We start from the raw sequence: 13,937 nt of genomic DNA, 5'->3' as shown, positions 1-13,937 counted from the left end.
GTTTGAATCTCTTATACAGTGGAAGTAAACTTTTTCCCTGAAAATTTGCCATAATTCAAATATTTACCTCCTATTGCTTGGGGCATTTAGCAAAACCAATGCTAACCGACCGCTATTTTGGAATTAGTTGGCTGGCCATGATAACGAGGCTAGTTTCATTTTTTTTCAAAAAACTTCTCTATTGTGAAAATTGTTTATATGGACGTCTAAATTGCAAAGCTACTTCATAACATCTGCCCAGAATTTCTTAACATAATCACAAAAGATTAAGATAAGTTTGGGGGATTTGCTCTCCTCTACATAAAGAGAACATACTGGGGAAGGCAAGACATATTTGCATAAGAAATGGTTTGCCGCAAGGTACCTGTTGAATAGTTTAAACTGAAATTCATGCAGCTTTGTATCAGAGGTAAAACAATGTGGGAAGCTATATATATATCTATCTCCAACCATGAGAATCAATCGTAAAGTAATTACTACATTTCTTTTGGGAATAGTGATAACTCTACTTCGAAGTTCATCATAAATAGTTTTTGACACAGCTTTATTAATCGGCACCTTTTCCTTGTTAAGGACGTTCGCACTAACTGTTTGTGTGTAACTTTTACTGTGCAGGTAATGCGACTGTGATATGTTAATCGTTACTTCAAGCATTAGTTAAGAAATTACGGCAACAAAAAGTCTGGGAAAATTTTATTGAAATATCATAGGGGTTGACAAGCCTGACTCACGCTTTCCACCCACGTGTTTTAGCCGTTAAATCTCAGAGTTTAGCTTTTACGAGTATATCTTTCAGAGACCTTCCTTGTTCGTATGATATAATTGGTTCTTTGTAGATCTGTCTGAGTAAAGGCTGTTTCTCTATCAGTTGCCAGTGTTTCATTAGAATGTTTTTAAGGCTGGGAACTGATGGTTGATACTGTGTGACAAAGGGCAAAATGGTTTTTTCTCTTGATGGTTTTTGTCGGAGTGCTTCTTTCCTGTTTTCAAAGTGTATTTCAGAGAGAGTTTGAGTTATTAAGTTTCGTGGATATCCTCTCTCTCTAAGATGCTTTTTGAGTTCTTCTAGTCGGTTTTGAAAGTTTTCTTTTGAGGAATTTGTTCTGAGTAACCGGAATACAAAGGCAAACGGTTTAACAGCTCGTCAATTCTCGACGTACGAACGCATTTCAAACCTACTGAAACTTTCCAATATACACATTTCACGTCTTGCCACCCTTTAGGGGTCAAGAAGGGCTTTATAAAAGGCGAAGCCCTCCGGTTACTCAGAACAAATTCCTCAAAAGAAAACTTTCAAAACCGACTAGAAGAACTCAAAAAGCATCTTAGAGAGAGAGGATATCCACGAAACTTAATAACTCAAACTCTCTCTGAAATACACTTTGAAAACAGGAAAGAAGCACTCGGACAAAAACCATCAAGAGAAAAAACCATTTTGCCCTTTGTCACACAGTATCAACCATCAGTTCCCAGCCTTAAAAACATTCTAATGAAACACTGGCAACTGATAGAGAAACAGCCTTTACTCAGACAGATCTACAAAGAACTTCCAATTATATCATACAAACGAGGAAGGTCTCTGAAAGATATACTCGTAAAAGCTAAACTCTGAGATTTAACGGCTAAAACATGTGGGTGGAAAGCGTGAGTCAGGCTTGTCAACCCCTATGATATTACTCACTACAAAGATAAACCCCCGATTCCAACACAGTCACTTGAACGAGCGCTCAGACTCATTTTAAAAGAAAACTCATTCCATTTTAATGGAAAAAATTACCTCCAAACACACGGGACAGCGATGGGAACAATGTTCGCTGTTGCTTTCGCAAATATCTTCATGGCGAAAGTAGAAACAGAGTTATTAAAAAAGAGCGCAATAAAGCCTATCTGTTGGAAAAGATATATAGACGACATCTTCTCTCTCTGGGGTACCGGAAGAGAACAAATAACACACTTCATTGAACAAGCAAATAATCACCACGCCACTATTAAATTCACAGCAGAAATCTCTGAGGAAAAAGTCACATTTCTGGATACAATTGTGTACAAAGGCAAACGGTTTAACAGCTCGTCAATTCTCGACGTACGAACGCATTTCAAACCTACTGAAACTTTCCAATATACACATTTCACGTCTTGCCACCCTTTAGGGGTCAAGAAGGGCTTTATACTCCGGTTACTCAGAACAAATTCCTCAAAAGAAAATTTTCAAAACCGACTAGAAGAACTCAAAAAGCATCTTAGAGAGAGAGGATATCCACGAAACTTAATAACTCAAACTCTCTCTGAATTACACTTTGAAAACAGGAAAGAAGCACTCCGACAAAAACCATCAAGAGAAAAAACCATTTTGCCCTTTGTCACACAGTATCAACCACCAGTTTCCAGCCTTAAAAACATTCTAATGAAACACTGGCAACTGATAGAGAAACAGCCTTTACTCAGACAGATCTACAAAGAACCTCCAATTATATCATACAAACGAGGAAGGTCTCTGAAAGATATACTCGTAAAAGCTAAACTCTGAGATTTAACGGCTAAAACACGTGGGTGGAAAGCGTGAGTCAGGCTTGTCAACCCCTATGATATTTCAGCCTTTTGAAATGCAATAAATACGTATCACTGTTTTGTTAACTTTTCGATTGCCCTTTTACATCTCTTCATGAGTTTCATACCCAGTACTTTCCCACGGACATCAGTTTGGCAGGGATCCCTGTTGATGGTTGGGAACAGCTGGCAAGTGGACCAAAGTTCAAGGTACGAGTTCTAATAAACTTATGGATACGTTTGTCACGACAAACTGTTTGCACTCCGGGTATGACAAAGTGAAAGGCGAAAGGTGTTGAATACAATGAAAAGAAACGCAGATGTGTTCCAACCCGAAATGGTTGGAAGAGTTTTCGTGGCTGACAATGGACACAACACATGGTGTCATGAAGTGTAAAATATGCTGTGTATGGCCGAATGTTTCAGACCCAAAAAGCCCACTGGTAATGGAAAGCGACAAATCATGTTGCTTGTGTGATGAGAAATGACCGTATGAAAATAGCCCTCAAGAATACGCCAATTGGTAAAGCTGTGGTTTGTTTGCAAAAGGAACAACATCAAAAGTTCAAATGTCTTTTCAACACTGTGTACGCTATTGCAAAAAAATTGTCACCCATTTAGGTAAGAAAATTGCATTTGAACCCCTTTTCATAAAATCCCTGTACTGCAACACGCACAATATTCAAATTTATTTTCTTCATGAACTATGACTTCTACTACGTTAGTTTTATAAACTCAATAATTTAAAAACTGCAATTCAGTATCTGGCTGATAAAAAAATTGCCCTCTTTCAGTGACTTTAAATGGCTCACAAATCTGCAGAACAAGCATGGTGTCGATTTTGGTGAAAACTATTTCAATGAGAAACATTGTAAAGACTTTGTCCTAGCTATAGCTGACCAACTACTTGATGAAGTTAGATCCAAGATATCTTGTGCAAGGTTTATGACCGTCCTTGTAGATGGCTGCACAGATGGTTCAGTTGTTGAGCAAGAAACAGTACCTGTGAGGTACATCCATAAGGGAGAACCGGTCACAGAGTTGGCCAAGATTGTGCCACTAGAAAGTGGAAAAGCGACAGGGGTGTGCGTGGCAGTGAAACAAGGAATGAATGCCGAGAAGGGAAACCATGGCGCCTCTCTGATTGGAGCAAACTTTGATGGGGCCTCTGTCATGATGGGTGCGATGTCTGGTGTTAAGGCACTCTTACAAAAAGATTTTTCAGCTATTATTGTATTGTTGCACACAAAGCTGAACTGTCAGTGTTAGATTCACCAAAGTCCATACCCTATATCCAAACTTTTGAGGCAACCATCAAGAGCATATTCAAAGCGACGTCATGAGTTATCTGGGATGGCAGATCTTTTATCCACGATGCTTACTTATTCTTCTGTCAAAGCTGTCAGGTGGGTAGCAAGCAAATCTCGTGCTTTAGTGGCAGTCAAGAAGAACTTTTCTTCAACTGTTATGCACACAGTAGATGCTGCTGGTAGAGCATCACAGGATGCTACAACTAAAAGAAAGGCATCCAGTATTCACAAGATCACCACTATACCTTTCGTAAAGTTGCTTCATTTTATGCCTGATTTGTTGGATGTTATCACAGAAACCTCCAGAATCTTCCAGCATGAGAAGCTTACGATACCTGAAGTCCCAGATATCATACACGAAACCACAATGAAGTTTACTAGCTTGGAACAACACACAGAAAAGCACAGTAAAGAATTTTATCAGAATATCACTGCTTCTAAGGAATTTGGTAACCAGAAAGTCCAATTTACTGGTGCTCCCCCTCCATCACACAAAGAAGACACTAGCATGTAGAAAGTGCTGGAAAATGGAATCACATACCTCAACTCGCAATTTGATAACTTTAACAAAGCCCCTCGCATTTACTTTAAGATCTTCAACTTCAACTTCTAGCCACATGAACAAGAACAGTTGGCAACTTTTGGTGGGAATGAGGTTCAAAAAATAGTTCACCATTTTAAGGAGCAATTGTCAGAAGAAGAATGCAATAAAATCCCCCAAGAATGGGTGGCACTGAAAACCTATGTTGTACATTTCCGTGGACTTCCACTGCTGCAGGTTTATGGGAATTTGCTAAGAGATCTCCCAGCCCGATTTCAAAACATTCTTGTGTTGGTGGACTTGATGCTCACACTGAGCCCAAGTACAGGAGAGCGTGAGCGCCAATTTTCATCCATGGACAGGATAAAAACATCCTTGCATAATCGACTTTCAAATGATTCTCTAGAATCTCTGATGACAAATAATTGTGATGGTCCTTGTGATGGCGCAGTTAGATAAGCCCACCGATAAGTTTCAAGCGTATTGTTTGGCTTTGTGTAGTGACAAAGATTACACAAAGGTGTTGGAGTGCTTTGCTAAGATGGATAAGACATTTAAGAGCAATGCATCTGGTTCCTCTTCCAATGCACCCTCCCCTCACACCCCTCGTTCGTCAAGAGTTGTTTGTATCCGAAACTATAGTTAACAGATTACCTTCGGGAGCTATCTCTATTTGGGGTAAAGTTGGGGAGGTTGCTCTCCTCACTTGGTAATGCCCCTTACCGTCGAGCCTTCAAAAACACCTTTGTGCAATGATACCAGGTTTTTAAATCTTTGGACCAAGGCTTCTCCCTTTTAGCTCGAATCTCTCGCTGCCCTCCCTCACTACGTTTTTCCTAATTCATACCAATCTGTTTGTGACGATAAGTCTGGCTATGATCATTTGTTTCTTACTTCTGACAGCCGCACATTCTTCGGTTTTCAATGGGCTGGTTGCTGTTTTGTTAGAAATACTATCCCTTTTGGTTGGAAGGCATGGGCGTACATTTATCATTCAACAGGTCTTCTTTCTTCACATTATTTTCGATCTCACTCTATTCCATGCTCTTTATATATCCACGACCGACACACCAGGGAACTGTGCATACCTTTTCAATCTTAGTTTATGAGAACCTCCCCATTTTGGAGTGTTCTTTTGCGTCGGCTTTCTCTGTGATCTTCATTGTCTGTTATACACTTTTTGCACTTGGATATTTCCCAGGCCTTAGTAAATAAATTCTTCTTCCTCGCCAAGCTGTTCCTTATTTGCGTTTTATGGTGGATTCTGTCAAGCAGGCCTTTTTGCTTTTGCAGGACAAAAAAACAGTTCTGTGCCCTCATTCGTTTAGTCCTTGGATCTGACTCCCTTGACCTTAAGACCTTGCAATGGCTTTCTAGAATTTGTGCACTTCTTTTGCCTTGGCAGTCCCAGGTGCACCTTTGTTCACAAACGAGATTGATTTAGCTATTAGTAAGGCCACTTGTTCTTCCCACCCCATTACCCTGTCTGAGCCCTTGAAAGCAGAAATTGCCTCCTGGACCTTCTTAGAATCCTGGGAGGGTTTTCTCTCCTGGCGGTCTGAATTTAATTCTCAGATAGTACTCTGCTGTGATGCTAATGCTTTCATGTGGGGGACAGTGCTTAATCCGATGCAAAGTCTGTCGCCATTCGGGATTACTGGCCTTCTTCTCAGTCTTCTCTCAGTATTAACTGTAAGGAAATTCTCGCCTTGTGTAATGCTTGAAGTCGTTTTCTTCTACCGTTAGTAACTGCTGGGTTCACGTATTCACAGATAGTCAAGTGCTCTTGAGAGCTTGGCGCCGCCAAGGAGCTAGATCTCCCTCTCTGATTGCTTCTTTGAAGCGATTGTTTGCTGTTATTTCTGACTCTAACATTCACCTTAACCTTTATCACATTCCCTCCAAGTGTAATGTTCCTGACCCTCCAACAGGGTTTGGGTGAGAATTCGAAGTGCTTCTGGCGGGCCTTCGGGTCACTCTGTTGATTTAATGGCACTCCCGTCGAATGTCCAGACCTCCATTTCAGGTTCTTCCCTTCTCTTTTTCTCTCCTTTCCCAGTTCCTGGTTCTTCGGGTGTCAAAGTCCTTTGTGGCAAAGGGATCTTTTTGCAAACCCTTATGCCTTTCCCCCAAGTATTATTATTCCTGATTTGCTGCGCTTTCTCTAAAGTCAAGCTTTCTCCCGTAAACTAGTTCTCCCGGATGTCTGTCCTCATAAATTTTGGTGGCCTCTTTTACCTCAACATGATTCCTTTATCTTTTGCAGGTTCTTCCTCCAGTTGCTTGTTTATTTACACCGGCTGTCAGTTATCCTACTTGTAGTTATCCTAATGACCACACGTTCAATTATTGTCAACAGTGTGGGTTTAGGGTTAGGGTTTAGCAATCGACAACAGAATTTAAGTTCTCCAGCAGAGAAACCTTTCTTCTGCACATTCTAAGCAAAAGCAATCGGTTACAGAAGAGTTTGAGAATTTTTTATAGGCATTCCCTGGACGAAAGAAATTCTTTGATGCTATTCCTTTTGATGTCTGCCGTTTTCTTGTATACAAGGATGCCATGGGTAAGACACAGCCCCACCGCAATGGATGCCCCTATACTGTCCAGCAAGGCGTATTTTCTTCGGAATGCGTCGTCATCCACATCCTGCCCTATGCCCGATTTGGGCTGTTGAAATGTATGTTGCTGTGTCAAGAGAGATTGGTATGGACCTTTCCAGGGGTTACCTGTTCAGGCCTACAGATCAGAAGGGTTGCATCGTTGATCAGCCTCTCACCAGTTCCACGGCTGAATCTCGTTTAAGGCTCTATCTTCGACAAGCTAATATAGATGCTGGTGAAACTCTTCATAGTTTTCGTTCGGGGTGTGCCCTCACCCTCACTTTTTCTGGTTCCAATCTGGCTGATGTTATGTCCCATGTTGGTTGGCCTTCTCCATCTCCCGCCCAATATTATTTGAAACTCTCTAACGTTATTCGAGCAGGTTTCCCGTCAATACAGATGAATTTATTGTTCCAGAGAATGGTTTGGAGAATTATATCTGTATCATTAATAATTTCTTCACACTGATTTTTTGCTACAGAGCATTCTTCAAAACTCTTCAAGCAATCCTCATTAAAAAAAATTGTGGTATTGAAAGAAAAAAAAAAACAATCATTTGTATAACATAATAAAATAGAGGTCATGTACGCTGATCAATTTTTGACTATGTACATGCAAACACCCAACAACATTGTTGGGTGCAAATGTACATCTACATGCAAATGTACATCTAGTCACTGTAGAAAGTATCATGCTGATTTGTTCAATACACCAGGACTTATCGGCATTTTTAGGACAAACCCTCATTGTCGTGTTTGTTGCAAGGTAACAGTAAATAAAGCCTAATATCTCGAGACGGATACCACAATCTGACTCTACAACGTACCTAGCCTAAAAGGGCAGGTCTTAATCCGCAAAAAAAAGTGTTTAATGTTTTCTGTACTTTGGGTTGAGTGGAGGAAAATTTTTCATGGTCTAGCTTCCCGAATATAAGTCTACCCTTTGAGCCAACCAAGGCAGTGCTTGGCTTAATGGAACATTGTATCCTTTAACCTGTTATATATACATACAGCTGTATCTCAGATTGAGCAATTCTTAATTATCCACAAATGTGCGCACAATTGTTTAATGTACATTTAAATAACACATGACTCTCTATGAGGCAGCTAGGTACAAAAGTCAGACCAAATCAAGTCGGGTTAACACTCACCTCGGATTGACATAAAAAAAATCGCCAAGGCCTCGAGAAATCACCCTAGCACTAATCTTTAAGGTATCCTTGGTGAAATTGGTACAAACATCGAATAGTTTTGGCTTACAAAACTGTTTTTTGCTGGATCTGAGGTGATCGATTTGTGTTGATCCAGTCCCCTCTCTATGTGCCTCTAAAGCCCTGTGCAAACACATGCAACATTGTTGACCAAAAACCCCCAACATTGTTGAGTGTAAAATGTTGAATCCGTTTGCACAACCCTGTTGCATTTTGTTGTGAGTTGTTGCCTGAATTTTGAAACTGGTCAAAGCCCCGTGCAAACAGACCCAACATTGTTGGCCAGCAACTCCCAAAAACGTTGTGAGTTGTTGCGTCAGTTTGCACGGGGCTTTCGGCACTGAGACCTACAAGTATTTTTTCCCATTAAATATTCGTTGTAGTGGGCACTTTTCTATCTTTGTTGCATGTGAGTTAATTCTTTTATTTCATACTATTTACATTGTAAGTTCACAGATATAAATTTAAACAACAGATTCTCCTCATTAGTTAAATAAAATAAAAACAGAGCTAATACTATCTTGAATGCATGTGGTGATTAAAGTAGCAACTGCGTTCGAGTTGGCCACCTTACCAACTTGATACATATCGCGCTCTGTATCAATCCTACAAATATATAAGAAAAGGAACAAAATAAAAAACTAACCTGGTGACTGCATTGCAGAACATCTGATCTAGGGCACTGTTATGAGAAAAAAGGTAATTGCATTGTGTTTTTAAATGACATGCTTGTTTGTAACATATGCCGAAAAATTCATGTACTGGATATAGCACACAGACAACTGCATTATCACACTGTTTACAGTTTACTGGGTGTCATAAACTAAGTGTAGTTGGCTGAATTAAGTCCAAGAACACAGGTCAATTTTCCCTGAAACTGTTAATTCACTGCAACAAATGTGCAGCTGAAATTAATTTGTTTTTAAAGAATTTGATACACTTGTTTTAAACCTTCACAGTCAAGGTTTTTCGTTTATCATACGGTTTTTAAATGATGGTTTAATTAGGTTATTGTCGTCATGGAGTTTGCACGATGACATGAACCTTCACCCTGCCATCATGACATCATATTCAGGGCACATAAGAATTGTTTTAGTGAGTGATAAACCTGTTTATCAGGATTAAATATATATTACGGAAATACCACTCAGGCCCATGTACATATTTCGGCAAATTGAGTGTCACTTCAGTACTACGATTCTAGCGAGCTAGCACGTGCAGCAGTATCATTGTAAAAATTCTCTTTACCCACCCCACCCTTCCTGGGAGGGTGCTTTAGCGGTGGTCTAGGCAATAAAGACCCACAGAACCCCAAAGAGAGTTGGTGTGTATCTATACACAACTATACAACTATACATTAAGGGCGGAAAAGCAAACAAAGAAGACAAGTAAACATTTAAGTCCATTCTGGCGGTAACATTTACTATGTATAATTCGAATCCCAGGTTTTTCTGATCACTCTTTTTCAAATTTTCAAGAATACACAATTTCTAGGTATTACTATAGCACCTAAAGGAGTTTTTCTTTCTTGAATTTGCATACAGGATGTACAACGCTGTGGTAATAAAAACACATACCAGGTTAGAAGCTACATTTACATGTTAATGTATAAGCATCAAGAGAAAAAAATCTCAAACTCAAAACCATCATGATTAAATGATATTGATACATAATTTGGTTCTTTCAGCAAATAATGTCAAATTAAACTTTCATCCAATGCATAAGTCTAACCAAGTGGAACTCGGGCATTAATAATGTTGTGGGATAGCAAGGGAGAAAACCCAAAACTATTAAATATTTCCTCTTACGCTTCCTACTATTTCTTCCCCTCCTTGCAAAAGTAAGAAAAGAAATTTGCTTTCCTTGTGTACATTTTTGAAGAGGCAGTGATCATTTCCAGCAATTACTCGTACATTTAATCCTCTACTGACCTGAAAATGTGCAATGGATTAACATCCACTTGTATCCTATTTGATCAAACTGCCAAAAAAAAGCAATGCAATACTTAAATGCAAGAAGCATATGAAATCTTTGAAATTGTTTCTCAAAGATACATTCCAACATGCCTTTTAAGACAACAAATTATTATTTTGAATTTAGAACTTAACTTGATAAGATGCTTAGAAGCCAACATAACTCAATCTTACATGTAGATAGTAGGAACAATATGCATCTATATGAGATTAATCTTTTTCCAGGAAAGAAACTTGCAGGTTCTTGTGTTGGTTCTTACATTACAAAACTACTCTAAGCTTTGTCAATATTACACACAGATAAGCATTTACTATTTCAGAATATACTACTTTCAGAGCGCAGCTTAATTACAATTCCTTTCAAAAACTATACTTCATTGACTACTCCTCCTGGGCATTTGGAGCAGGGTCCACTGATTAAGTACGTGTACATACATGGTGGAATTAACAATAGAACATAGGTCCCCTACGAGGTTAACCAACAGGATACACCACAAAAGACAGACCACGACACTGGGAACTTCACCCCCTACTCTTTACCACAAGTGTGCAGGTTATTTTACGTCCCACAGGATTATGAACATTGAAGGGTTGTTAGACGGGACCTCTGGCTTATTGTCCTTATCTGAGAAGACTAGAGAGTCTAACCATTTGCAGATGTAATTACAAAGGCAGCACTTTCTCCTTAGTTATTTAAAAACCCTGAGCGTTGGGCCAGCCGGAGTTGAACTCACAACCTCCCGCGTAACAGCCTTGTACTCAACCAACTGAGCCAGCCATGCGCGGTGATATATGATTGAATGGTCACAACAGCCAGAAAAGTTCAATATGTGACCCTTCACACAAAAAGGGGGCTTATCCAAATTTCAAGCTATGGCTATTTTCACAGTCCTGGCTGTGTAAACAATTATTGGAATGTGAGTAAAATTTCCCTTTCACGCCGTGGAAAAGGTCACAGTCACCGTGAAAACAGGTCATAACGTCTGAGATATATTTCATGGCGTGAAACAAAGTGAACTTCTTGCATTACAAACATCAATTTGTTACCATGGACATTATGGCATGTACTTAAACCCAAAACAATGAAACGAAACGACCGGAATGAAACAACCGAAAAGAAACCACTGAAACAAACGAAACAACCAAAACAAATCCGGTCTTGAATGAGCATTGACAATCTCTTCAAGCATGTCTCGGCTACAGACAATGTTCTTGTCGATAGCCCACATAGCGAACCAAACAATTATAAAGCCAATCAACTAGGTACAAAACTCCGTCTGCATCGTTGCCACGACCGTCATTGTTTTCAATTTGGCGAACTATCAAGTGTAGCAACTGGTGAAGAAACCCACGAACTGCTGCATCGTTGGCCCCGTTAGCCGGGTTAGCCACCATTTCTCGAAAGAACAAGCAGATGTGGCCAAGCCTTCTTTACTTGGCAGCGGTAGACTCGGTGCGCGGCTCACAAACAAAATAGAATTTATAAATGCCAATGTGAAACAGAATTGAATTTGAGCGAATCATCACTTTGCAAGAGAATATAATTTAGGCAAATTGTCATTTCAAAGTAAAATAGAATTTGGGCGACAGAACTGAATTTAGCAAACACAATTCAAAACAGAATAGAGTTTGGAAAATAAAATAGAATTTGATTTTAACAATTTGACCACAGAACACAATTTGAGTACAAACTGAAACGTGTGCAAAACAGAATTTAATGTTGAATTTTGTCTGGAATCACACGCCATAATTTTTCACGTTTTGTATACTTTTACATGCTATTATGAACTGTAATATTTATCTCAACAATTTTTACTATTGTCCTCTGGGTTATTTCCTGGGAAAATCGTGTCAACTGTCAATTTCAGTGCATTAACTGACAAAAAAATGACGCTTTTTGTGAAGGGACGAGCTCATAATTTTTTTTAGGGGGGATGAGTAATTTCCAAACAAAATTCCTCCATAGCAAAAACTGCTAAAAAAATCGTGCAGGGAGAACCATGGGAAAACAATTGAGCAAGTGCTTTCCACTAGCCATGTCCTGTGTTTTACTTTTAAAAATCGTGCACAACTTAAAGACAAGATAATTATTTCATGCCACAGAAAATTGCCCACACCCCCCTCCCCCTCAAAAAACTTATGATCTATCCCTTATTAGAATGTTTCCTGGAACCGCACAGAGAGGCGGGTAAGATTAAGCCCCTCATTTTGTGCAGAAAAATAACTATTGAGTAAAAGATAAATTCAGGGAGCAAAGATTTTCCTCCAAATTTCATCATTCCTTAACAGAAAAAAGTTACAATTCCCATTGGGGAAGTAGACCCGCATCCATACCTGGAGAATAGCAAGTGGCGACATTTATTAAATGACCTTTCAGTTCTAACTATGCGCTACTACAGTTTTACACAAAGTTAATAGCCGTTGAGTTAACTGCAGTTCAGGCAAAATTGTTGCATTTGTGGTTTATTAAGGAGATCTCTGTCAGTAGTGCTAAAGTGGAGGAGATTTTATTGTTTTGATAGTGAATTGAAAGATCGGATAACAAATGTAGTTTGTAGTACTTACAGAGCCGTGTATGGAGCTGCCATGTTGGAGTTCCTCTGAGGTACACCAATATGGCGACCATAAAATAATGTCAACTTACTTTGGCTATTTAGGACATTGATTATGTCCACTGAACGTACTACGATGTCTTAAGTTAACCCTTTCAATCCCAAGAGTGTCACTTATAGATTTTACTCGTCAATGGGGAACCCCAATAGGAGTGAAAGGGTTAAATGGCTAAAAATCACGAAATAAAATTTATGTCACGCACCGCCATAACTCTGAAAATATAAGAGGGCTGGATTCCAAACGAAGGATGCTATTTAGCTGGAAAGTTGTAAACAGAAAGAATACCTCATGCCTGATGAAGATAAAAACTTTGGTGTTCTTTTAGTTTTGGATTTCAGAATTTGATGACGTCAAGTGAAAACGTTCTATTGAAATCAGAACTTTCCATGTCCCCGGACTTTCCTAGTTGGCTCACGCTAACCCTAACATGTTCGCCTTTACCAAGCCCTGCCCTCACTTGAAAACTTCATTACTGCATGAGCCCTGTTTCTCTTATACTCTTGAACTCACCCATAATTTATTAAGGAAGTATTTACGGGTTAGGGAATGTTTATTTTGCAGCGCACAAGTTATTGCTGCGGAACACTGGGAGTAAGTATTTTACTTTTATTTTCCAGTTGAGAAGGTTAAATTAAGGACATTCACGGCCAAAATGTGTGGATGATCCAATTTCATTTAAACTTTCATTGCAATTAGACAACAACTGATGATGGGCTTTGCTGTAATTTAAAGATTGCTCTTCTACACTATTATACCTCGGCCGGGGAGTAAATCAGAGCCAGTGTATGTGGACAGCAGCTCAGATAATGATAACCTTGATAACTCTGAAGATCTCGGCAGTCTCAGTGTATTCCATGACTCAGACAAAGTGACTGGTATTAGACTACATGGAAGAGTAAACAAAGGTAAAGTTGACAAAGTCAAAGTAGAAGTCTCTGAAGAAGAAAGCATTAGCAGCGACACAGTGGAGATCGTCTTGTCGCAAAGAAGAAAAAGAGAATGATGATCCTGATGGTTCTCAACCGATTCTGGAAGGAGCTATCAAGGGCTTTACTGTGTAGCACCTATTTAACATCATTGTGGGACGAGACGTGCCTAAGAAAAAGATTTGTAAGCAGGTGCCACGGAACATTCGGACTCATG

General features: G+C 39.4%; 1 protein-coding gene and 1 pseudogene across 3 annotated transcripts in view; one reads left to right on the top strand and one right to left on the bottom strand.

Annotated features, from left to right (window-relative positions):
- Positions 1-13,937, bottom strand: part of LOC138033868 (UDP-N-acetylglucosamine transporter TMEM241 homolog) — a 158,654-nt gene that overhangs the window by 33,212 nt on the left and 111,505 nt on the right. For all 3 annotated transcript variants that reach the window (XM_068881735.1, XM_068881736.1, XM_068881737.1), the window contains exons 8-10: positions 10,140-10,188; positions 9,718-9,763; positions 8,855-8,890 (exon numbers count right to left, since the gene is read on the bottom strand). In XM_068881735.1, the coding sequence (XP_068737836.1) occupies positions 8,855-8,890; positions 9,718-9,763; positions 10,140-10,188 (131 nt within the window). The remainder of the gene's footprint in view (positions 1-8,854; positions 8,891-9,717; positions 9,764-10,139; positions 10,189-13,937) is intronic.
- On the top strand, positions 3,721-4,857 carry LOC138033312 (zinc finger protein 862-like; annotated as a pseudogene).

Source organism: Montipora capricornis, chromosome 14, assembly GCF_036669925.1.
Source record: "Montipora capricornis isolate CH-2021 chromosome 14, ASM3666992v2, whole genome shotgun sequence".
Lineage (NCBI taxonomy): Eukaryota > Metazoa > Cnidaria > Anthozoa > Scleractinia > Acroporidae > Montipora > Montipora capricornis.
The sequence above is the reverse complement of the archived record's forward strand: the minus strand, read 5'-3'. Positions and strand labels throughout refer to the sequence as shown.